At 39.6% G+C, this 25,689-nt stretch overlaps 1 protein-coding gene across 1 annotated transcript; it reads left to right on the top strand.

Annotated features, from left to right (window-relative positions):
- Window positions 1-1,775: 1,775 nt before the first annotated feature.
- Window positions 1,776-25,335, top strand: tp53i11b (tumor protein p53 inducible protein 11b). The gene is made up of 8 exons (XM_029154333.2): window positions 1,776-1,930; window positions 5,195-5,284; window positions 16,502-16,641; window positions 20,247-20,305; window positions 20,420-20,468; window positions 20,805-20,901; window positions 22,377-22,478; window positions 22,877-25,335. Exons 3-8 carry the CDS (start codon window positions 16,513-16,515, stop codon window positions 23,008-23,010), a joined length of 570 nt encoding a protein of 189 aa, XP_029010166.1. The 5' UTR covers window positions 1,776-1,930; window positions 5,195-5,284; window positions 16,502-16,512; the 3' UTR covers window positions 23,011-25,335.
- Window positions 25,336-25,689: the final 354 nt, after the last annotated feature.

The following is a 25,689-nucleotide window of genomic DNA, read 5'->3' as shown; positions in this document are numbered from 1 at the left end:
CTCCTCATAAACAAAAGCACAGTGGAAGCGTCGCTCCCTCTGTCCCTCGTGTCATCGCAGCCAAAGCGCGTCTTCTCCCTGATAATGCGCTCCCTCACATCTCCCCTCTCTGCCGAGATGCCTGCCACCTCCTGCACTTCTTATTCCCCGCAATGTGCCCCTGCCCGCCAGTCACATGTAACCTCCACCCACTGACATCCCACCTCCTCTCAGATGTCATTGTTTCCCATAAATGTCCAGTATCCTGGTAAATCGCTGAATGTTAGGTGTGACGTCTTTGGGTGGGTGACGAAGATGCAGTGTTGCTTGTTGCTTTTGCTATAAAGATTATTAATTAGCAATTAGTGGTAGAGAAAATGTGCATTTAAATACATGCACGAAGGCTGCTTATCTCTATTTCAGCCATTGTCTAGTCATCTCCAGTCGAGTGTGAGAGTTGTGCTGAAATCAAATTGCCATTTGAATGTTCAGCCACAAATCTGAAATGTGATACTGGTATTTTTAGCTTGAACCCTCAACAGAAGAACAGACTCATTTAGGATATGAATATATTCAGTGCGATTTTTCTTCTTGTCATGTGGAGGAATAAATAGATTTAGTCTACTTCAGCCTCCAGTTGAAATGTAAAGCAGCCGCGTGGTGTTTCTTTCAGAGAAACGTGCGCACGCTGCCATGAAGCAGTTCTATTTAATGTGTGCTACTCCTGCCAACCTCTGTGCACCGTTTGCCTCCCACTCGTTTCATTCTGCCTCTGCCAGCAAATCCACCGAGATCCCTTCTCCAAAACTAATTCAGCGCCGCCGTTCAAAGCTGAGGAACTTGTTTTATTAGCACCTGTGTGAGTATGCGTGATGCTGTTACAAAAGCAATTAAAGACAAATAACCCTGCTTTGCTCCACTCGGGCTCAGAGGACAACATGTGGAAACAGATGACTGTTAATCTGTAACCTTTCTGCAATATTAGAAAAGGGCTCCATGCTGAAATAGCACACAGACTCTGGAGAAATAGACTTGGTTTCTGTACAGTCCAGTTCATACTTAAAGTATGTAACGTTTTGTACCTGAAGGCGATCAAATATTTTTACAAGGAGCGACACGTTCAAATATTACGTTAATACCCAAAGCACTGATGTGAGTAAAAAATGAATAAAAAATGGTTTTCCACCCACTGTGCAAAATTATTTAATCTTTTGGCAGTGATGCAGTGATGCACAAAGCAAACCAAGGTTGCCTGGTTTGTTTTGCAGTACAAGTAAGAGCAGCAGTGAGTTTTTCTGCACTAAAAACTGCATTTAACATTTTACAAGTCTTTCAGTATGAAAACATAAAACATACATAAAATGATGTGTTTTTTACTTTTAGACATGATCATTTTTAAATGACTGATACAGTATCTGCCAAATGACAGGTCCAGGCCTTTTATTTCTGTGGCCATTCGATGAGATGCTTTGTTAAATAACATAAAGATGTTAAAGCAGCTATAAAATATGAAACCAAACAAGTCATAAACGCAACGACACGCTGATTTTTAATGGAACATACAGAGGCCTGTTATCATCATCCAGTGTTTCTAAGTTACCATGGCCTGGTGTGTTTGCTGATGAGGGCACAGCTGAAATATTTATAACAATGCATAATATTTTATACTCTCATCATCATAAAAGAGCAGGACGTAGAAATAGTGTAGTGTTTGTTAAAAAAATACACTCGATGCCTTCTGCTAGTCTATATTTTACGGTAGAACAATCGGGCGTGCGCCGTGATGTAACCGCCGGTCATTACGGTAAGGCGGGAGCTCCGGTGGGGGGTTCGGTGCTCCGGGTTTGTGAGAGCGCGGAGCGCGGCGATGATCAGCTTCTCTCCGCCGTCCGCTCGCTCCTGTGTCTAACGGCGAACGTTTCACCGGGAAACTAACTCGGACTCGCAGCTTGTAAGTTACACATTGACGTCTCCGCTGCTGTTTCTGCACCGACTATAGTTTTACTTTAAGCCGTGTTTTGACACTAAACAACGTCCCGGAGAGTTAAACAGTAACTGCTAGCTAAAATATCGGTGACTTCGCGCCGCGAGCTTTAAATCATTGTCGTCGGACTAGTTCCGTTGAAGCTGTTTTATTTCAATTCCGTCATTATTTTTTCATATTCGTAAGAGGCGCGTGTGAATTGTCTTGGTTAACATTGACGTGAACGGGCCAAGAAGTTGCAGAGCGCGGTGCGACGCGCTGAAGACGCAGCGTGGCGTTAGCGGTGTTTTCTCTCACAGCAAATGCCTCAAAACGGCACGACGCCAAAGCTTCAGGTCTCAATTAGAAGGAAATGGCGTATTCACCCTGTCAGTGTCTGAGGGGCTCGAGCCACAGATCCCTGAATAAAAGTCCTTAAAATGCGCCGTCAGAAAGTCAAACACCGGATTTATAATATTTTATTATCAGACTACCGGTAGTTATGTTATGTAGTTGGTTAAGTTGAACCCTAATTAGCTGTCAAAGTGGATTGAACAGGTGGAACTGCAATGTAGAAAGGCTGTGAGTGACAAAAACACAATATCTGAATATTGGAGTGTTGCATACAAGAATCACTTGGGAAGAAAATGTCTTGATGGTTGGTTCAATGACACGCTGGAACATTTACATCAGTCCAAAATAGGTTTCTTTAAATCTGCTTTTCCCTTTAAGTTCTCATTAAGGTTAGGTCTAATAATTAAATGACACCGACCTGACAAGGTGAAGAGGTTGTTGTGGACTAACTGTGGGGCTACGGAGCGTTCACTCAGTATTAACAGTCCAGCGTTTTGTTTGTGTGTTGTGTTTGTGTGTTGTCTTGCCTCTTGAAGTGCAGCTCAGTCGTGTCGCCAGTGATGTGGACTGAGCTGTAGCTTATGGTCGGGCAGTCAGTGGATAAGGAGGGTAGTTTATTGAATGACTGAAGTGTAATCTGCCCGTGCTTTCCAGCCCGTATCTGCTGGAATTGTTCAGTATTTAGTTGGAAAAACAGACGACAAACTGCCGTTTTTCACCTCCACATCACATCGCTGCCCGCTGCATGACTGTGTAACGACATGTCCGTGATTCGACACACAATCCTACCTGACCCGAGAAAGGTTAAGTTAAACAGAATCCAACAACACCAGGGGTGGCTCGCACACGTCTGTTATCCCTACATGTAAAATGGAGGCTTTTGGTCCCCAGCATGGAGCCTTTTAGATTGCTCATTTGGATTGTGTTTCTGATGAATCAAGCCTTTCCCCGTGGCAGCAGTTGCACAGTTTTTCTCTAATTGCCTTCTGATCAGGAATCAACATTTCATCCAGGCTCTGTGTGGGCAGGCCGAGCTTTCTAATTGGCTGAGGACAGTGGAAAAATGAAATGGGGCTTCCTCCTGCGTGCGTTGGACCTCTGGTGATAAAGTTTTTATCTGGGTGGAAAAACAACAGAATTTATGTAGAGTCGCTGATGTCTGTTGAAGATTTCGCTGCTGTACTGACAGCCGTCAGCGTTTTTAATGTTACGTGTTCATCAGCATCTCTAGGCTTTTACCCAAAGAAGGTATTTTCAGACCATTAGATATTTACACTGTTGACATACTAGCACTCTGTCTGAATACAGAAGTGGCCCTCGTACATAAATGGGTCAGATCCGGTCTGATGATGACCTTTTCGACTGTTTTCTTTTTCCATGAATGCTTGTGACTGCAGGATATCGCCACCTCAGCCAACCCTTTTTTTGCTTTTGTTACAAGCTCTTCTCGCTAATGGCTCTCCTGCAGGACAGCGGCATGCCTTTTTTCTTTTTGTCACACAGCAGCAGTGCGCATTGTCCCTTAATTGTATGACAATACCTGTCTGACTAATGGAGGTACTACATTATATCATGACTTCCCTCTACAGAGGGTCAGATTCAATGCAGAGGTATTATTCATGGGCGCACTATCAAAGCCAGTGAGAAATACTGTAAGAGGGGCTTCTCTTTAGAAGTCGTCCCCCTGCTCTTCACTGGACTGGATAGGGAGTTGAGCGGTTCTCAGTGGAGAGGGATTGTGAGGCTGAAAAGCTCCTTTGAGACTGAAGCATATGCAGAAACCTACTGTATGTGTCTCAGTGTGGTTTTTGTGAAGCGGCGCTCAGGCACATTGGAGTCCCACAGGTCCTTCACCCACTGTTGGCATGCTGCATGCTGTGTAGCCAAAGCAGATGGTGACCTCTTTTTTGTTTTAACCCCTCGGTGATTAATTAACACTTCTATTGCAGTCCACCAATGACACAACTATAGGTGTAATAATGCTTATGGTTATTTTAAGTTGGGCCGTGCCAATGCCTCTTTGCAGGCCATTGAGCATTCAAGTTTAGGATTGCTGCCGCCTGAGGTATTTGTCCCTGACAGATCTGATGCAGAGGCATAGGGTTATTTTTTTTCTGAACAGCTGCCGTAAAGCATCTTCGCCCCAAGACATTTGAAGAGAATGGGGAGATTAGCCTGCATGTTTTACAACCCAACCACAGCTCTCAACGTGCATCTCCAGTGTGCTTATCTCTTTGGATTTATTCGTAGAATAGAAACAAATATGATTTACTTCAGCAAAACACTGGTAGGCTATATTTAGTTTCATCTTTCAGTGTGGACTTCTGGACTGTCTCCAGGGACTACAGTACAGTACACCAACAATATTCTGCCAGTGATTGCTTTCTTCCTTGCGTCTTTGCTTTTAATTTCCTAGCGCTTGGTCTGGCTGTGGGATAGCCATAGGCTTTATTAACAGCCCTATAGCTCACATGCTTCTGTTTATTTTTAGTACTGTAGAACCTAAGTCTATAGCTCAAGACTGTAACATATAGTTCATGGCAGCAAATATATTGCTGAATGCATTGATTTGATCAGGGAATGGGAAAAACAATTTAATTCTTGAGTAGTGGCAAAAAGAGTAGCCATTTTTTGTGTATATTTGGCAATTCATTTCCTCTAGGCAGTTTTAGCTGTCTGCTTAAACGCTACAAAATCTCATTTTGGATGTATTAACTTTGGTAACAACTTTACTTTTGTAATGTTGTTTAATGAAGCTCTATCTTTGGTTGCTTTTGTCCCCGTCTGTCTTTCACTGGTAAATTGTTGTGTGGCTTTGATGAAACCATTCTGTTGTTTCTGGACTGAGTCCAAACTATAAATCAGATTTTAAAACATGGTATAATTTTTAATCAACAGGTAAACCTCAGGGGAGCCCACAGCAGGAGGAACGGAAAGGTGGCATCAGGAGCGAGGTGTGAAATCTGCATCTAATCCCATCTGTTTTCAGTAAGTAAAAGTAATATTAGTAAACATTGTCATAACGTATAATTTTTCAGAAACTGATTTATCTCAGAATCACTTAAAATGAGGATTCTGCTGAACAGACTGTGCTGGATGGTTTTTCATAAGGCTGTGAGGTAGATGTTTGTTATTCCTGGATGTAGTGGAGCTGTGGGCTTATGTTGACACTTATATGTTTTTATGGTTTTGCATTTCCCCTTTAGCATTTGAACAAAGTTGCCTTTTAGTCGTTCCCAGCAGCTCTTGTACATTATGTATAATGTTTTAAATGGCAGCATGGTATATCTGGAAAGCTCACCAGGTGACCTTTCAGCGAGAGAATGTGATAAAGCTAAGTGAAATTTCTCAGTTGCTAAATGTTAAGAATTAGAGCTGAAACCTTATCTCACCATAGTCTCATCTTTTCAGAAACAATCTTATGTTCTGACCTGTTCATCACTGAACATTTGATTTGAACTGAGCTGACAGCCATTATTTGTGTTGCAGATAACCTTGCTGATTATGATAACATGCTGGTTTCTTATTATAAACTCTGTAATTATAGGAGAAAACTCCTAATTCCAGTACAGTAACCTTCTGTTTGCGTTAGGTCTAAATATGGTGAAATTAGAATTTAGAATTAAAATTGTAATACAATAAACCTAAATGCTTCCGATGGAATTATATGCTTGTGTTTAATTAGCAGGTCTCAGATGAGGATGGGAATCTTATTTGTGTGACTCAGTCCACGAGTAGCATCTGTCTGAGTGTAAAACTACCAACAGATTTGGCCAGACTGGTCAGTGGTGCTTTCTCAAAGATCCAGTGCCATAAGGCAGAACACAGATTTTCATCCAAGAAACAGTAACTGTACACAGACTGACTTCACTTGTTAGTGAAGCTACCATATTTTTTACTTCTATAAATGATGTGTTTAATTTCATGCCTGACTATGTGTGAGGATTGGACTCTATTTACAAAGATTTATTCCTATTATAGTTTCATAAAATTACTTGATACTAGAAGTTGACAGGAAGCAGAGAGAGAGAGAAAGGAAAACATGGTTGTGCATGTGGCAAAGGTCTCCTGGCAGATGTATTGAATATGCAATAGTATGGTATTTGCCGTAAACATGGTGCAACATATCAGAAATGTATTAAAACTCAAGGTAAGAGGTGAGGTTCAGTCAAGGTAAAATATAATTCAAGATCTGAAGTCAAGATCTGCCAGATAAACATAGTCATGTCTTTGTGGGCGTGTGCCTTAACCGCAAACACTATTGCTGCAGAAATGTCTTTTCCTGCTCTAATAGATGTTTTTCCTTGCGCTTACATTGTGGCAGTGTTATGAAGGCCAAGGATTTATTGAGGCCGTATTCATTTTTATGCCTAGAAAAAGAAGTCACGTGTATTTATGTGGAAAACAGTAAAGTACATAATTTAGACTATTTAAAATCTGTTGATGTTTTGTCTGTTTTATGACTGCTTCTCAAAAGATTTCGTCCATTAACATGGGCAGAAGCTTTTCGCTATTGAAAGGTTTAATTTTGCTCTAACTGGATTAAAATCAGACAGGTCTTTTAAAGGAAATAAACAGAGGCTAATGGAGCAAGGAGACAACAACAGCCTCTTGCCTGATTAGATATTTGCCTCATTGTGTTGGAACATCAGCCGTCCTGTGAAAGCATCGATTGCCCCAGGCTAAGGTTGATTCCCTCAATTATTTACGTATAAACTCAGCTGAGCCCCCATGGCATCTGTAGTCCTCAGTGAAAAACCTCTTAGCGAGCTGTGTGGGTGTATTCACGTTTAAACATATTATTCAGTTTTATTCACTGGAAATGGTCTCGATGTATATAATATAACTGAATTGTGATCTAATTGTGTCCAGGTCTTCACAGAGGAAGACAGACCCATGGCAAAGTTCTGCCAGATGCTTCCCCTAGCAATTCAACATGGTTATATGTGCTATAAAGTCATTTGGGGTAAAAAGGGGAATTCTTTACTTCAAAAGCCTTCCACCCATAAAAAATACCTGGTCAGACGTTTGAAGAGTAAAAACTAGAAACGTTGGTCCAGAAAAAAGTAATTCATTCACTGTCCTACTATGTACTACATATTACTCTTCCTGAATAGCATAACATTTCCAAAAACATCACTGTAATAACGTTTTAAAGAAATTTATTAAATTAGGAAATTGTAGTTTTGTGCTCAGTTTCCAGGTACTTCACATTTTTATACAGTACATTCAGTTGTTTATGCAGGAAGTCAGCAGGAAGATTTGAGAGGTTTCAAGGAGGTTACTACATGCAACACTCCTAGTATTGATTTTCTGTCACACAACGCTGTTTGTGTTCTGTTGGCAGTGGGAGAGAGAGAGAGACTAAACAGAGCCTGAATAGTAATAAGAATGGTATGTGTCTGTGTCAGTATGGATGCCACTGCTGTGTTTGAGGAAAGTGCTCTGCTTACTGATGGGGGAATTGATTCAAGTGGTCCCGTCACTTCATCAGAGCAGGTGTAGGTTAATGTATACATGGGAATAAATATATAAAATGTGTAGGTGATCAAGTAGCTGCTTATTTATCAAGGGCAAGTTAGGGTTAAGTAATAAATATCCAAACCTGCACAGAAATTTGAAATGGTCACATTCAGATGTTATGATCTTTAAACACACTCAAAAAGTTGGACCAGATGCAGCTTTTATTCACTATTTATTAAGTTTGAAAGACTCCACGTTACTGTAAGTCAACATGTAGGTAGTGACACACTTTAAAACAAAATGAAGTAAAAGCATCTCCTTGTAATGTCTTTAACACAGAACATAAGATACAGTATGAGGATGATTCACCATCACAGACAAAGCAAATTAGATGTCTAACACAACATATCACCTCAGTTTTATATTTATAGAAGGCTGTGTTTTTATCTGTATGTGTAAATGCACTGTTTAAAACAGTGGGGCCATGTTTGTTCAGATATTAAGACAGAAATCCCAGTTTCACCTTTAGATTTGTGTATTTAAAGGTTCATTGAAGAGCAAGACATCACACTGGTTCATAACACTTTGACATACAGTACAATTTTAGTTGTTTTCCTGTGGAACTAAGTCAGAAAATATAGAAAAATGCAAGTTAAAGTTTAGGTTAAAGCTGTTACTGTTTTAATAAAAATAATTCAGGAGACCTGAATTGAAGTTAATTTATTATACAATATGTAGTTTATGTATTTGGAACACATTTCTATGATATTATCAGTAAACAACCTTGCTATCTCTGTCAATATTTTTACTCTACTGTACATGTATGTGTCATCTCCGTGATGTTAGAATGTAAACCAACTTATTTTATCATGGCTAGGCTTTTTCTTTATTATGTATACACAGCCACTAAACGTGTAAAGAGCCTGAGCTGTTGCCAAACCTTCGGCTGATACTGGGTCCACTGTAGTGTTCCTGAGGGCCATGTTGGACCTGCAACCACACACACACACGCACACTATTGCACATGTTACTATGTAATCAGGTGTTTGCCTATTTAAATGTTTCAGGCTTGCTGTGTGTGTCAACGTTGCATGCACTTATAAGAAATTATATGATATTTACTGCTATTTATGAATTATTATGACAAGCTGTCTCATATAGCTGAGAGAAAATATGATAACAGATAAAGGATAACAATATAAATATGAAGCATAATAAAACAAATTGCTTGTTACTAGATGCCAAAATAAATTTCATGCTAGATATTTTAATGATCTCTTATTGACCTTTACTGAACGATTAATTCCATGTGAAGAGGTCTTTAGTGATCCGCATTGAACCCTTTAGCAAAGATTCTTCGTCAGGCAAGGCAGGGCTACCTAGCAACCAGGTAGCGCTTCAGCAAGCAAGACAAGATGATTACCCAGCTTGAAATAGTCATATGGCATATCAGATCCATCATTTGTATTATTAACATAGTATCATTTGTGCTAATGGTAGTATTATTATAATTAGAAACATGATTAAGTGAGTTTTAGCACATACTGAGGCATTTTTACATGACTTCATGACTTTGGGATTAAGTGATAGCATGTGTTGCTCTCAGGCTTTGGAAGGTGGGCAGCCACAAAGCTGTTTCAGTTGCTCTAACACTTACTCACTGGCATGGAAGGAAACTAAATGTCCCTGAGCCTGCGGGTTTCCTTAGGAACACACAAACGTATCTGCTTCTAGCGTTGTGCGTTTAAGTTTTCTATTTCCCTCAGCAGAGAGATGCAAACAAGACAATTAGAAAGATGGTGTAAATCACAACTGACAAAGCATCCTCGCAAATGTAATTCCCCTTAAGCCATGAAGATGCAGTAACACAATCCCTTCTGCTGTGATGCTGCTTTGTGTGGTGAAATACAGTAACGGTGGTTCTTATAATGTTCCAGGGGAAAATAATTGGCTGTGCAGTTTTATTCAGTATTACCTGTAGTATATGCAGTGCACCATTAGAGAATGCCTCATTAGATCACTTAATTAGCCTTGCCTAACTATTACCATGGACAACAAGTGATTGACATTTCTAGCTGCCTGTGACCTGTGGGTCTTCAATGAATCAGCCTTCGTGAAGGTGAAAATGTTCTTTCTTTTTTTTGCCAAACTGAGGAGAGTTGACTCTGACCGTCTAGTTTATTCTGCTGTTAAACTGACTTATTATATGTTTTTGACTTAGATTATATGGTCTGCTTTTGACATAACATTTGGTTCTTTGGTTCAACAAAAGACTTAGATTAATTCAAAGATAGTAATAGTTTATTATAATCAGCAAGAACAAATATTAATTTCTTCTGTTTTAGTCCATTTTATTAATTCCTGTGTCAGCTTGTCTGTTTTATTTGTTATCTACAACAGTTAAACGAAAAGCCCATTTCCAACCTACTGTTGCTATGCAGTTATAATTACCACATATCTTAAAATCATAGCGACAGTGAAATAACACACAGTGCCACTGCAGAAATAAGCTAATTACACAATAACCCTGGTAGTAAAAATAATAATTATACAAGAAGTAGTAATAATTACTGGTTGGCTGTTTCTCTCAGGATGAGCACAGCAGAAGCAGAGCTTTGTAGCACATTTGATGGTGTCGCCTTTTATTCTTCTAACATTTCATTCTCTTTGCTTTTTAATGACATTATTTGTGGGCTTAAAATAAAAAAACTAAACATCAAAAAAGTTTAGATTTTTTTTAATTAATGACATATCCATGTTGGTTCATAAAACCTGTTTGTGTCTTATGAGACTGTCTTAACAATAACTGTATTGAAATTATGTTTTTATCCCTGCATTATAATAATATGAAGACCAGAGAACATGAGAGCTGTCTGTGGGAGAAAAGCAGGACATTTTAAATCTGGAAACAAAGACCTTACCCAAACAGTACAACCAATAAAAAAAGCAAACCAGGGATATACTGCACAGCTAAGAAAACAACAACAGCTGATGACCTTGTGAAACCCCCAAACAACTGGCATCACTAGGAAGGATTCCAGGAGGAGTACGATTAAGATTGTCTCATACACCATCCTTACTAGAATCGCAAACCAGTTCAAAATAAAACACATGAATACAGAGATTTATAAACGGAAAAGGCAGAAACTAACCCCTGACAAAGTGATGGGAAGGACATATCATTTATAATAGTTTTAGAAATACACACAAAAATGCATGAAACACTTTATAGTTAGTAGGAATTGTTGCTATCTCAACAATGGACTGCCAGAGGAGAGAAAGTGTACTCATACTGGTCAAACCAATCTAGTTGAACCATGGGTTTCACAAGCTTGAAAAGAGATTGAAAGGAGAAACACCCCCAAACAAACTGCGGCAGAAGAATGCTGCAATAGAAGCATTTATGATAGGAGAAACCAACAATTATGCGATGACTGTGAGTCACAGTAAACAAGGGCTGCACCAAATATTAGTTGTTGACAAAACTCTTCTGACACACAAGTGTTGTGTCCTATGTTGTTTGTTGTATATAGTTTATGCTGAACAACTGCTGACCTTTTAGCTGTGTTTGATAACCACTCACTTAAACAGAATTTACTGAATTATAGGCGGCCATACTGTAAATATAACTGAACTTTTACTTGTTTAGTAGGTTTCTAGCATGTGTTGATGTGTGATTAACCATTTTATACTTTTGGCACATATATTCTGCTAAAACAAACGGTGAGCACAACACTGGTCAAAGCAACAATGCATATATAAATGAATATTGTACATACTGTATGTATTACTTTACTTACCTCTTTGTGTCTATGATGGATCATGCTTGGAATAAGAGTGGAGTGATGCTTCCACCAGGATCAGCAGGGAGTCAACAGAGACCCAGCTGGACCTCTGTACTGTGAACTCAGTCAATAATTGTGTCTGAGGATGGAGGATGGTCTTGTAGCTATTAATTGTAATTTGCTTTTAATTGTAAAAAAAGCCTTGCAGCCATAATACATAGTTAAAACATTTCTGTAACAGATGTAGTACAATCATCTCATATTGGTATACTTAAGTTTGTGTGTAATTGTGACTCCTAAAAGGTCTTGAGTAACCACTCGGGTACTGTATAATGGCAATGGACAACATCAGGCAACAAGAGGGTGAATTCCCTTGCTCCGCTTTGATGTAATAAGTGAATATTAGATAGGGAAACTCCAAATCCCCCAAATCATTAGGACTGCTTCCCTGCATAGCAACTGTCCCCTTATGATTTAACAGTAATAATCTGTTTGACTCAGCACAATAATCCATTGACAGTTACTGAGGAGCAGTTTCTGTTAGAGACCACAGCCATGGACAAACCAGCTCTGTGTTTTATAGAATGAAGCTTCCAAGACATGCATTAGGAGCCTGTTTAGGAATTCGCTGCCTTCTTCACTGCTCGTTGTTTGTCATAGACACTGCTTCTCTGTTTGTCAATTTTCTGTACCTCTTTTCCACAACTAAACCTAATTTGTAACTTCCACTACATTAGTGCTGGTCAGGCAGCAGAGCCATTACTGTAGGTAGATTTGAGTGTCATCTCTCTTGTATAGCAGGATACATCTGTCATCTGTCACCCCTCTTACTCAATCGAGTCTCTGTTTTATCTTCATGACTGGTGCTGGAGCTTCACTGACGTCATGGTCAACTGAGTGTGTCAAAAGTGTGATCGCACAGGCAAGAAGACAAACGGCTTCATTTAGGGCCTGTCATGATGTCTTTTCAAATGAGCTACTGTACTAGAGATGTTTGTCTCGTGCTTTGGTTTTTGATCTTAAAGTTTATTTAACAAATAAGCTATGTTGGCATTATACTGCATATTGTTTTGTTCCATGTCATTTGTTAATGTCAGAACTATAATTAATTCGATCTTATGCAAATATAGTCTCAGAACTTTATTCATAGGTTATTTAACTGTAGGAAAAACAGCAGATTTAAGTCTCCACCTCTCAGTTGCATGGTTTTAAAGGGATTTCATACTTTGGTCTCATCTACAGTATATACAGTTGAGCCAAGAACCTTGTTCCAAAAGTCTTGTGGGTATTTTTTTCAACTGAAGTTTTTCAAACCCCAGTCATGCTCCCAGACAAAAGAGGCTTATTACTGGCAACCATTGCAGACAAACCACACTTGTTCAGACTTCCTGTAACATGCCCAATAAGGCCCGTTTGGCCTGAGATGCAACTGGTTTTACTTTATTTATTCCTTTTTTCCTCTTAGCATTGCCTAGTCTGATGTGAATGTGGGATAACCACTCCACCAATGCTTTCCTCCTGTGAATAATGTTTCTCACTGTAGAACATTGAACTACGAATTATTTAAAAATAGATTCATAACCCTTTCCAGATTGATTTGCAGCAGCAGTTCAGTTCATGTATTTTCCTTTAGCACGCCAGAATGCTCCAGACTGCAAAAACCTACACAACCCGATGATTAGTTAACTAAAGACTGGTGATTAGCAGCACCTGCTACAAACCTTTTTCTGAAGGGATGAAGATAACGGATAAGTTCTGAGCGTCTTGTATGAACATTTTTTTAGTCTTTTCTTCTTAGCAGCACTTGATTGAAGCTGTAATGACTGATTTGTGAGAAGGTCCATTCTTCCCCTGCAGTCTGACTGTTAATGAACAGACTAAAAGCCTTCCAGTAGCTGCTATTCAGAGTTTTTTTTGTTCCAACAGGCATTTTGTCAATTTAAGTTAGTGTATGATGAAACTGCCATTTTGAGGAATTGGTACAACATGTATCTGAGGTTGTTGCGGAACCTTTAAGCCCTCAAACATGTCAGACTGGAGTCATCACAGTAAGACTTTGTTTGGGCCTTTTGGTCACTGAGGCTTTTAACATTGGGAATCCAGTAAGCATCAGGGGTGGTAGATATAATTCCATCAGAAAATGGGAGATTGGATCTTCCTGTTGAAAGTTCTACTGTGCTGAAGCTGCAGCGTTCCTTAGGGCAAGTGAAGAGTCCATACCAGCATGTTTGAGAGGTTCAGCAGTGTGTTCACTGAGATGATCACAGTTGTTATTTATGGCATAGAGGAGCAGACGATCTGCTTGATATTTGGACTGAAACATTTGTTCACAGTTGCTATTTCACGCCCTTTGTTTGTTTGCTTGATACAGTTAATTTTTTTAGGACATCTCTCTAGTCACTACCCAGATTTCTCAGGGAGTTCACACCTTTTCTACAATATCTTCCTGCTAAGTTTAGCAGTTTTTCATTTTTAAAGCACATGTTCTGTCACAAAAGGCGCAGACTTGGTTCACTTTTCACCACAGGTGGACTAACGCGACCTCCTCTGCAGACGTCAATTAGCGTTTGTGTTCTATGATTAGGCCCTGTTCCCTGTTTGTTTATCCCACAGGGAGGTAAATGCAGTGCACAGCGTTTGCATTCAGCAAAGATGCTCTCTGGGTTGAGAAGAAGCGTATCTCCATGGAATGTGTGGAGACACATTCCACAGAGATACGTTTCTCTTCCTTTATCACACTAAGATCCCTGAGGCAGTTTTATCCATCTTCACACACGCAAAGCTTTTGAGATGGAAGTTATGTAAGTGAATGAGTTGTACTCATTTTACTATATATTAAAATACTAATGTGGGTTTGAAACAGGATTTTGCAAATGGTTATGAAATATCTATATATCTATCTGGAAAATTATGCTGCAATTCTTTTTAAGCTACATCAGCTGAAATCAACAAGTGTTTGACATTTGCAGTGTAAAGAGAATTTCTCTCAGGTGCTGTAGAGCAATCTAAGGCTGTAAATTAGAGGCATATTTGTTTGTACAGTGTTCACTTACAGATTAGATTTTAATCATGCACACCTAACATCGTATATCTGGGTATCATCTCTACATATTACCTGGACCAAGAAATAGATTCAATTTAGCTCTCTTCATTTCCCCCTTTGCAGCTCAACTCAATAATTCATAATTACCAAAATCATACCTTGTACCTTGATCCCTCTTTTAATGAAATGTAGCTGTGGTTCACACATAATGCATGTATATTTGCATTCATACAATGTCAGATCCAAATGTAGCATCTAACTTTTAATTGAAGTTGTTATTGAAAACACAGTTGCTCATTACCGCTGACAAGATGCCAGTCATTATTCATCCCCCTTATTCAGCTGAATGAATACAGATCAAAGTCTCTTAATTCATCCTAAAATGTCAGCTCTGAGACCAAGGAGGATGACAGCTGAGGACCAGTGGCTCTTAGCCGAGACCTTGTTATCAAAGGTGGGTTCAATCATGAAAGGTGCTTTCAATAATGAAGAAGCCATTGGTGCTTTGGTAGTTGCTAGGCAACTGCATCAGCATTACGCCAGCAAGTCAAGGAGCTCTGTTAGGGAGATTCAGAGGGAGACGCATGCAAGGGCATTTTATCATGTAGGTTAGAAACCAGTGCATGAAGGTGGGTCTTGTAGGTTGCTTTATCATATTTTAATGGTGGACAAACATGTTCATTCTCAAGGGACCACATTTTCTTTAGTTTGGTGTCCTTCATCGAGGTTTATCACAAAATTATTTTCTGTTTGTGGGTTAAACAAGTTTTATATTGCATTAAATGAAAATGCTGTGAAGATCTCATGAAGCTCTATATAACTTACGGAAGCCTGAGCACAGGCTGTGTAATGCTAACCTTTTCAGTTCCATCTGTGCTTGCTGCTGGAAGGGAATGTTGTAAAGCTTTCCAATGTGTTTCTCTATTGGTTTCTCTCAAACACATATGTGATGACAGGAATTCACAAAGTTTAATCAGCAAATCATTACCATGGAGATTTCCAAACCGTGCTGATGCCATGTCTCATTCTGCTAACACTCCTGAGGAAACCACTCTTACTTATCAGTGCTACTCTTATCCTGGGGACAGTAGCTAACATCTGCTTTTGTCACCTTTAAAGAGTTACTGAGTGTCTTTTTTAGAAAAACCTTTCCATTGCGTGTATCTGTGTGCCCCTAAACCCATAAGTGTTTGTCTTTTTGCCTCCAGTTGTATCACAGTGGATGTTATGCGTATGCCAGCCTCTCTTGGCCTGACTAATGCCTGTCCATATTGAATTCACAGCCACTGTTCATTAACACGGATCATTAGGACAACCATAGAGAACCATGTGGACAGCCAGCATAGACAGAATGAACAAATGAGCGAGGATGTATATACTAGAACATGTTATCCAGTGTATTTTTTGGTTTATGCTAACTAATTCACATAAACTACTTATATATAAATATACAGTGTGACAAATTCAGTTTTAGAGTAAAAGTTGTGTTTGTGGCCAAGATTAGGACAAATTGCTACTTAGACATTTGAAGGTCTTTATTGATATGGATAGTAAAACCCTGAGCTCAGCTCAGCTGTGTGTGGGGGGGGGCAATAGATTGTGTTATTGTGTCAGGTCCATTATTTGCTATGTGAACCGGCACCTGTGTCTGTTGGACTCCTGGCCAGTCTTTGGGACAACATGTTATGTAACTTAATTACATAATCCTCATGGGGATTATTTTTGGATTAGTAGCTACCTGCCCGTCTCCTAGTTTGGTGTCTTCTTTTGAGGGAGGGGTAATAACGAAGATTTTTTTTCGTCTCACAACTCCTATTTCTTACTGTTTTAATTACTTGCATCTCTTCTAGCAGTGCTCCCGTGTGCAATGTGCTTTCCTTCTCAACTGCATGACTCTCTCCACGTCTCTGCCAGGTGTTTCCACCATGACGTCGAAACCTCACCCACCTCTGATGAAGAAACACAGTCAGACAGACCTGATAAGTCGTCTGAAGAGCCGGAAGATCCTGGGAGTCGGTGGCGAGGATGATGATGGTGAAGTACATCGCTCAAAGGTCAGATCACTTCACATCGTTCGCTCATTTTATGCAGTGTGGGAAGGAATTCACACAGAGAATCACAACTAAAGAACATATCACAATAATTATTGCTATTTTAGATTTTATTTTTGCTTAATATATTATAGTATATTCTGCATGGGAATAATAAATTGTCATCAAACAATTGAGTTCTAAACAAAGAAGCCTGGTGAAATCTTCTGAAAGCTTGTGTTAAACCATCAAACAAACAGCTTAAATTGCAGCACTATCAACCACATCATAAACCCAGAGAAGAACTATTGATTGCTGTTAAAAGCGACCATGGTCATCTAATTGACTCCTCACTCTTGCGATGTCCCATTGTGTGCATTTGCTTCTTCTGCTCCAGTGAATCTGGATCATGTAATCCCTTGAGCTCCCACAGCTCTGCTGAGATATGACTGGCTTCCCAGGAAGATTCCCTGGCTCCTGCATCTTTTATATTGTACTCTGCCCTCACGTGTATTTGCACATTTATATGGACACTTCAGAGTGATGTAGATGCCAAAACACAAGGCAAAAGCACATCTCCCAAATAGACACGTAACAGACTCTGAATCATTCTCATTAACTCAAAGCTTTTCTGTTGCAAACTGGCAACAATTTCTTGTTTCATTTCACATAGCTCGAATATCAGGATTTCAGTCCTTTTCTTTTTTATCAGATTTCATTAGAATGAGCATAGGCAGCGCACACTGTTCCTCACTGAAATATTAATCAGGCAAGTGGGAAGCGAACAGAAGGAAGAAGGCATACGGTGGTGGCTGATGGCTTATGATGAGACGTGTGCCCCCTTTTCCTAGCCCTCCTGACTGTTTGTTTTCTCTCTGCCTATAACAAGGAGCCTAACCTAGACATCTGGCACAAAGGTCACCCTCCAAGAGAGTTGTGATTCAGATACACAGTTCAGTGTAGAAACATTTAGCCCCTCTGAGATTCGGTGTGACGTAACTATTTTCTGGCTTAGACACGACGGTGGTGATCCATCATCTTTTTGTGCAGACGACAGTAACACAGTACTTAACGTGGTCTAGTGATTGTGTTGGTTTGATTGGTGGGGCTACATATTAAACTGTGTCATTGACCCTAATTTAGAGATTAAATTGTTGCTCTTAAAATGTAATTGTTCTCCTGACTCCGCTGCATTGTTTCGTTCTCTTGAGTTGTTCCATGTATCCCTGCTTAGAATGTTTGTGTTAGAGTCCCATGGGTTCAAAATGTGAGTCTAAATACATGGTAAGAGATGGTTAGGAGGGGTATCGCTTGACTTTATCCCTGTCTGTAAACAAAGGAGGGAAGTGCTTCTGTGGTCTGCTCGCTCCTTCTTCCTGCTTGGAGATAAGAATATAGTTCATATTACTCATATTCCAGTGAGGCTTTGTTGTGCCAAAAGTTACTGACTGTCTATGTTCCTCACTGTTAGAGTGAATTCTGAGATCACATAATAGTAAGTTTTGACAGTATGGTAGAAGACAAATGTAATTGACAGCACAATCATTAGAACAAATATTCATTTTAAATCAGTATCACTTTCAAAATTTTAATGCGAGTACTGCAGAGGAATTTATTTGGGGAGAATAAATCAGCATTTGTTAATTTCCTTCGATCCTGTCCCCCCTTAGCACCCGCAGGTTATTTTTGACAGTTTGCTGCTGCTCATGGTCTCTGGCTAAAATATGAACCATTGTTTACTCACTTTACTCACTAAATGACTTATTGATAGTCAGGCCAAAGCAGCTGTGATTAAGCCTCTCTTTCACAAACAGTATTGTATATTTCTTCCTCTTCCTTTTCCTCTCTTCCGCTGTATGACATGAGGCTTTAAGCCAACCTCATACCATCAGTCGATGCCAGGTTCCCTTTGAGTATTTCTCATCCCAGTTATGAATATGTATGTGTTCAAATCCAGCTCCAGAAACCATGGCAAGGGAAGGCCGATTCAGCTGATCCTGTAATCACAGCTGGCACATTCAATTCTTGAGCAGCCACACTACAATTTGTCTGATCTCTTACCTTTAGGTTTTTAGGTGCATAGCATCAAGGGTTCTGTTTTGATCGTAATATTGTGGCTGGCAAGAGGAAATATTTAGAAATAAATATTCCATTTCATTTACGATGGACAGCAACGATGCTTTATGATAATGAAGTTACATTTGAGGTGAAACACAGAAATCCTCGTCAGCCCGTTTCCTCATCTTTCTAGTATGTGACATGAATCGTTTCGTTTCATTCACCCTGACATTTCACAGGCTCATCAAGCAGAAAACTACTTTCCAATTGTGAGTGAGTTTCCCACAAACACTGCTAGCCAGAATAATGATTCATCTTCCCTGCCTGAGTGGTTTTCATGCTTCACTGTATTTTTAGTTTTACTGATGCTATGTCTGACTCCAGAACAAGAGCAGTTTTTAAGGAAACGCTTGTAAATGATGAATAGAAATCACAGATGCCACTGTAGATCATTTTATTAGCACCTACAGTAAAGGCTTTTGATGAAGGATTTCAACCTCTCAATCATCCAACAATTGTAATGTCTCTGTGGGTTCCTGCCTGTTCATGTGGAACTGTTTTTTTTTTCTTTTGCATGTGCCCTTTGTGACAGCCTGCTCAACTTTTTGTCCTGGGTACTTAAAATATTATGAATAGTAGCAGCATTTTAAGCTTTTATGATCCCTCATTATTGTACGTATTTGCATACACATGGGTGGATATGAGTTTTATATGACTGCTTAGTACTGTACTTATATATTTACTGTATGTGGCACTGCGGCCCACTGAAGTCACTGAACACTTAATGATGATTATCTGATTACTATTAGTTACATGTGTTTTCCAAAATGTCAAACCCTCAGAATAACTAACATTAAAAATAGCATTGTCATTGAAGGATTTTATTTTCAGTTAATAACAATGCTAGAAATATGACTCTTGAGCTAACAAATATATGGGTATACTTTACATATGTGTTGTTGATGATGATGATGATGTTTTCATTATTAGTGTTCTGTTATTCATTCTGATTGTCAACATTATAGATCCTTCTAGGGAAATACTTACTTTCCATTACTGTGGGATAAAATTCATTCTTTGGCATTTGATTAAATATTAACGCTGATATTTTTGTCTTGTCAAAAACAACTTCTCATCTGCATCGGCTCAACTCCCCATACATTTGTGTGGTTTACTGTTTCTACTGTACCAATAAGTTAATCTGTCTTTCTACTGGCACAGACTTGGTAGGCGGTTATTCATCCATTATTCACTGCAAGATGTTATGACACACTCTGTTAATCTTCGGTGGCTTGTTAAGGAGGTGAAGACATTTTGCAGTCTCTAATTAGCATCTTAAAGGGTCCTCCTATGACACTCAGCTTCTTTTTTTTTTATTTAATGTGCTGTTTTTCCTGATAATGGGCTTCAGATGTGTTGTCAACATCAAGTACACCTCCATGAAGGGTGCTTTTTTTCCTTATCAGGTGCTTTGTTGAAGGCTATTTGAATAGATGTGTTAAGATATGCTCTTACATTTCCCCTATCGCAACTTATTTCCTTTTCTGTTGTCTCGCCTTGTTTCCTCACAGATCAGTCAGATGCTCGGAAATGAGATGAAGTTTGCAGTACGAGAGCCCATCGGGTTGAGGTGCGACTGTCTTGAACTGTGCAACATCTACGCATAATTTCTGGGAATTTTGAACAGAAACAATAAATACACAGTCAACACAACATATATGCAATCTAATGTCTCTCTTCTCAGGGTGTGGATACTTTTCTCAGCAGTCGGTTTCACAGTCATGGCCCTGATGGTAAGTAGAAATTCTTCCACAACGAAAACATTATGTTTTTGGTTAATAAAGCCCCTCTTTGTAGGAAAACAAGTGACGTTTGTTACAACCAGCAGTCAGCTACTGTAGATATTCTTACAGCTTGTCAGTGAATCTGGAGAAACAATTCTGTCTGTGTCAGCGGTACCACTTTAATACTTAATGTCCTCAGTTTTCAAGGCGAGTGTAGTGATTCAAACTCCCAGACAGGAAAAACATTGAGTACTGATACAGTCCTTTGTGAGAGGTTTTTGGAGAAGACTGGATGTTTTCATATATATGTGACAGAGCTGGGTTGTGCTTTTGTTTTCCAATAAGGCCCTGCTGTTTCCCAACCAGCTATATGAGGTTGTGTTTGAGGAGGAGCTCTCCACAACTAGCATCTCAGTTCGCCTATATGGAGGAGCGCTGCTCAGTAAGTCCTCCGGAACCACACACATATTAAATATATAGTTCTATTTTCCTAGGCAAGGCTGCAGTACAGTGAATTTGCTGCTGTTCTGCATGAAGGAGTACATTCACAGTACTGCGATGATGCTGAAACGCAATGTTCTAAGATTTATTTATAAGCCTGCTAAAAATATCCCCTTCTGTACTACACGTGCTCTCTTGTGATAATGCCTTCTGATGCATCCATTACAACTTACACACAAGCATTCATATAGTGCAGAAGGAGCTTTTTTTCCTGGTCCTTTAGGCTCTGAAAAGGGACTGCAGAATTTAATTCAGTATCTACTGTACAGCTAACTATGAGGGCATGACAGAGGATACAGAGGCTCAATTCTCCTGAAATCTCACATGAGCAGCTCCAGTCATTTCTCTGTTGCCTCATATATCAAATCTAAATCCAGAGGGAGCACAATGTGGGGGATGGCAGGACAGCATATTTACTGTATTTTATAGGGCTCTGTCCTGTACAGTAGCTGAGAGGATGCAATGTATTACCCTTTAGTTGGGCTTTACTGCTCCCTCAGCCAGTCACACATGTAAAAATAGGCTTCTTGCTCCTCCATGAATTACTGTCTGCAGGAGACAATCGATTCTCATAAATATTCCAGATAATTAGAGCATCTGAGCTTCGCCCTCCTCCTATAGGGATAATTTATTGAAAATGCAAGTGATTATTTTAATGGCCTTGGTTTGAGACCAGGCTATTGAGCACATCTGTGAGTCAGTCACTCAGTCATTACAGATTTGTTGATGGCTCTGTGAGGAGGCAGAGTGTGACTGTGACAGAGAGGCAGGTAGCACACAGGCCACTTCTTAATAGGAAAGTAACCCGGAGAAAGAAAATATCAACAGGTGAGAGCTAAAGTTTAGGTTTGAGTCTCACAATGATCTACATCACGTTGTCACATACATCAGAACTTTAGAAACCCGCCTACACATAGATGCACAAAATATTGCATCTATTGACTATACAGTATTAACAAGGTAACTACAATACTGTCTCTTAGCAGAGAACATGCTGTGTGCTGATAAAGCTGAACAAATTATTACTTCATTGAATAAAGAGAGGAAACCTTAAACAGAACTGTGGAGAAAGATATGATTGAGACAGACCTTAGCCTCACGAGGCCAACAAAAGATTGTCTTTTTATTTGAAATGTCAGCAGGGATTAGCAAAGAATAAGGGCAGTGTTTTACAAAAGCAAAGATACAGTCCATCAGCCCACCCACCTTTCTGCCCACTCCCACTTGTTTCCATACGTTCACTGCCGTGTGTCTGTGTGCTTGTATCTGAATCAGTGAATTAAAGCATTCAACACAAACCGTAGGCTAATTATCCCCACGTGTGTGTGACCGGGTGCAGAGCAGGTCAGCCGTGGTGTTGAGTCTCTTGTTATTTCTGCTTCTTTTTTAAATTTTATTCTTCTGACCCTGAACCAGGCCTGGCCCTCATCATGTGGAATGGTCTGTACACAGCTGAAAAGATCGTCCTCCAGTGGACCCTACTCAGTGAGGCCTGCTACTTTGCTGTCCAGTTTCTAGGTGATTATACTTTGACAGCTACAGAGTGTGCTAAGTCCATTTCACCAGTAATTTGTGTGTGTGTTGTTACTGCCCTCTTGTGTTGAGACGTATGAGACGTCATAGCCTTGTTTATCAAAAATATGTTCACAGTACTCAAACATAATACTTAAATGTCTGTACACTCTGTTCTAATGTTACTACCTACACCACGTAAAAGCTAATGGAGTCATGTGTATTTTTTGTGATGCTGTCGAACTATGTTTGGTTAGACATTGTTTTTATGTCTGTCTACTCCATCAGTAAATGCAGAGTAAATAACACCTTAACCACCTCTAGCCTGAAGCCAGAAATGTAATTTATTATAGACATTGACATGTAATTTATTATATTACTAAATGCTTTTTGTTTGGTTTTAGTGACGTCCATCACCCTAATCGAAATGGGCATCCTGCCTAACCCTGCCATGCTCCTACTCCTCAGTCGAGTGCTCTTCCTGGTGGTCACTATGGCCTACTACTACCACCTGGGGCGTAAGCCAAAGAAGATCTGAGTTGCCTGAGTGATACTTCCAGAGAGGGGACAGCTGAGCGCAGATCACTAATGTGGAGTCAGAAGGTTTGGATTAACATCTGACTGGAGCTTGAAGCGTTACTTTACCCATGGATGCCCCTGCCCCCTACCATGGGACCTGAGCTATTGATACGCCCCATATTCAACTAATGAGCACAATCTCGCATTCCAGATCTCGATCTCCAGCACAAACGATAACCCTCATAGTGAAAGTGAATTTCACTTTCTGCAGGCTGAGGTGAAGCCCCATTTGACACACATTACTCTTTTGTGCAGTTGAGTGCTGTTATCATGAAGAAGGAACTGCTGTTTGTAGTGTATTGCATTGTTGTGTCATCTAGTCTGTTATTTAATATGTACAAAATAATACCAGACATCATGACTGTGTTGTACATGTACAGCTGCAAAACCTCCAAATTCAGTATCAGTATTTAGTGTGATCTGTTTAATTATAAGCTTCACATTCAAGGACTAAGAGTTTAATAATTCCTTTTGCTGTTGGATAATGTTAACGCAAACTGTTTGTATGCTCAAGTGACATATTTGTGCTTTTGTATGACTCTCTGACAACTATTCAGTGATCACATTGAACCGGAACAAATCCCTTACAAATGTAAGATTCAGGTGCAATCAGATAAACCTAAAACATCGAGTAACAGTGAACCCTTCCTTTGGTCAGTGTTCTGCGAACGAAACTCTAAAGCTTAGCTTCTACAAACAAATGCTGAGTCATGACAGTTTTCAGGGACAAAGTTTTTTTTTTTTCTTTTTTTTTGTCAGTCATGAGGTTTAACCAAAGTGAGTAGGAATTGTTTCGTAGAGAAATTCTATCCTATATTAATGCTGTAATGCTGATTTAGAAGAGATAAAGAGATGCAGTAGGCAGGCAGTAGTTTTCTTAGGGCTTCAGTTTGGGTGATCCTACAAAAAGGGTTGAACTTTTTGATCTTCTGTGTCTCAAGCTGAGTAAACAAACCTGAGCTGGTTCCTCTGTAGTGATGTAGCATAGATTTTTTTTTTACACAAACCATATCCTTAGTCTTGCCTTAAAGCTACTTAAAAAACAGTCATTAACACTGCATCATACTTACTGTATATATGTAAATAAACTTATTTACTATCATCTAGTGTTTTCGTGAAACAAACAGGGACGTTCTTCAATATCAGTTCAACAGTTTTCAAAAGTTAATATTTTCTGTGTTTTGTATTTTGTACCTATTTAAGTGACAATAGTGTTCTGGCGTCACGCATGCAGAATAATCAGCCAAAATAAATAGTTTGACCTGTGTGAGCTGTGTAGCAAGTTGTGGCTAACGAGAACACAAAGCTGGCAAAGATGTTCATAGTGGCGAGTAGATGCATAAACCAAAAGAAGAAGGTGGTTTACAAAGCAATTAAAATCCAAAATATGTGTGCTTTAAAATGGTCGAACAAACAACCGAACACGAACCCTTTTCACCCAATCAGCTTGTATTTCTACCTCCCAGTACTTTCTTCAGATATACATCATCACTAATTTTCCAGCACTGGCCTCTGGGACTCATAGGGCTAAAAAAGTTATCTTATTTTGTAGCTTTACCTAAAAGCATACTCTAATATTGACTTCACTTGCAGCCCTCTTTCAGAGGTGGTCGATATTGTTGCATGTGACCTCGTGGAGTCCTGCTTTAGAAGGGAGGGGTCCAGCGTGACAGTGATTGTGGGTTTGCAATTGCATGTCCAGTAGACACAGATGTGCGTGTTACTACTTAGGGAAGGCAAAACATGGGTGAGGTCTCCTGCAGTCCCTGAAAAGTAGTAATTATCCTTTTACAGTGTTTAATTAGATACAGCTCTCCTGAGTGACATTGTGTGCGCCAGCCTGCTACCCTGGTCTTACTTGCATAGTAATTATGAAGTTCAAGAAAAATGTCGTTCAGTTTACGTCGATAGCACAGGCCACAAATCATCAGCCTTGTGCAGAACGTTCAAAGTTGTGTACAGCAGGTTATTTTAGGAGAGATGGGCACTTTCAAGGGGCACAGACGGCACACGGCTCATTCATTCTCCTCGTTCTCTGAAGTATTGTGTGCAATTAGTCAATATTACATTGATTCATTGTGTTCTTGACCTTTTAAATGAATTGTTCAGTCCATTCCATCTGTGGATTCACCGTATATTGTACTTCTAGTCAATAACATAGCAGGTTGCACTGTTTCAAGTTGTAGCATTGTGTTTATATGTATATATGTGCGATATTGTACCTCAGAAATGAAACGTTATGGATTTCCACTATTTAGTTTGAAATAAAAAACACTATTGCTTATTTTGAGGATTTTTATCATGAATTCAACAAATTCTGTTTGTATTCATTATCCAGTCAACTTGCATTTGATCCAGGAACTGGGCCAGGAGCTTTAAACGTGTCTCACTAATACCTGGCAGCTAGGGCGAGACTCAAAGTCCAACCCTCACTGACTTCATAGCTGACAGCTTAGAGCAGCGCTGAACAGAATCCATCCTGCTTACATGCAGTAACCTTGCCTTCAGCAAATGTCCTGTTAAGTTCAGCAAACCCCATCACATAACATCCTACATCTTTGTTCCAGCATGTCTCAACAATGAAATGGCTGTTGTGTAATCAGGGCCCTTGTTTAGTGTTTTTGCTGCTTGCAAGGAT

Source organism: Betta splendens, chromosome 6, assembly GCF_900634795.4.
Source record: "Betta splendens chromosome 6, fBetSpl5.4, whole genome shotgun sequence".
NCBI classification, from domain to species: Eukaryota; Metazoa; Chordata; class Actinopteri; order Anabantiformes; family Osphronemidae; genus Betta; species Betta splendens.
Note: the sequence above shows the minus strand (reverse complement) of the source record. Positions and strands in the feature narration are given on the sequence as shown.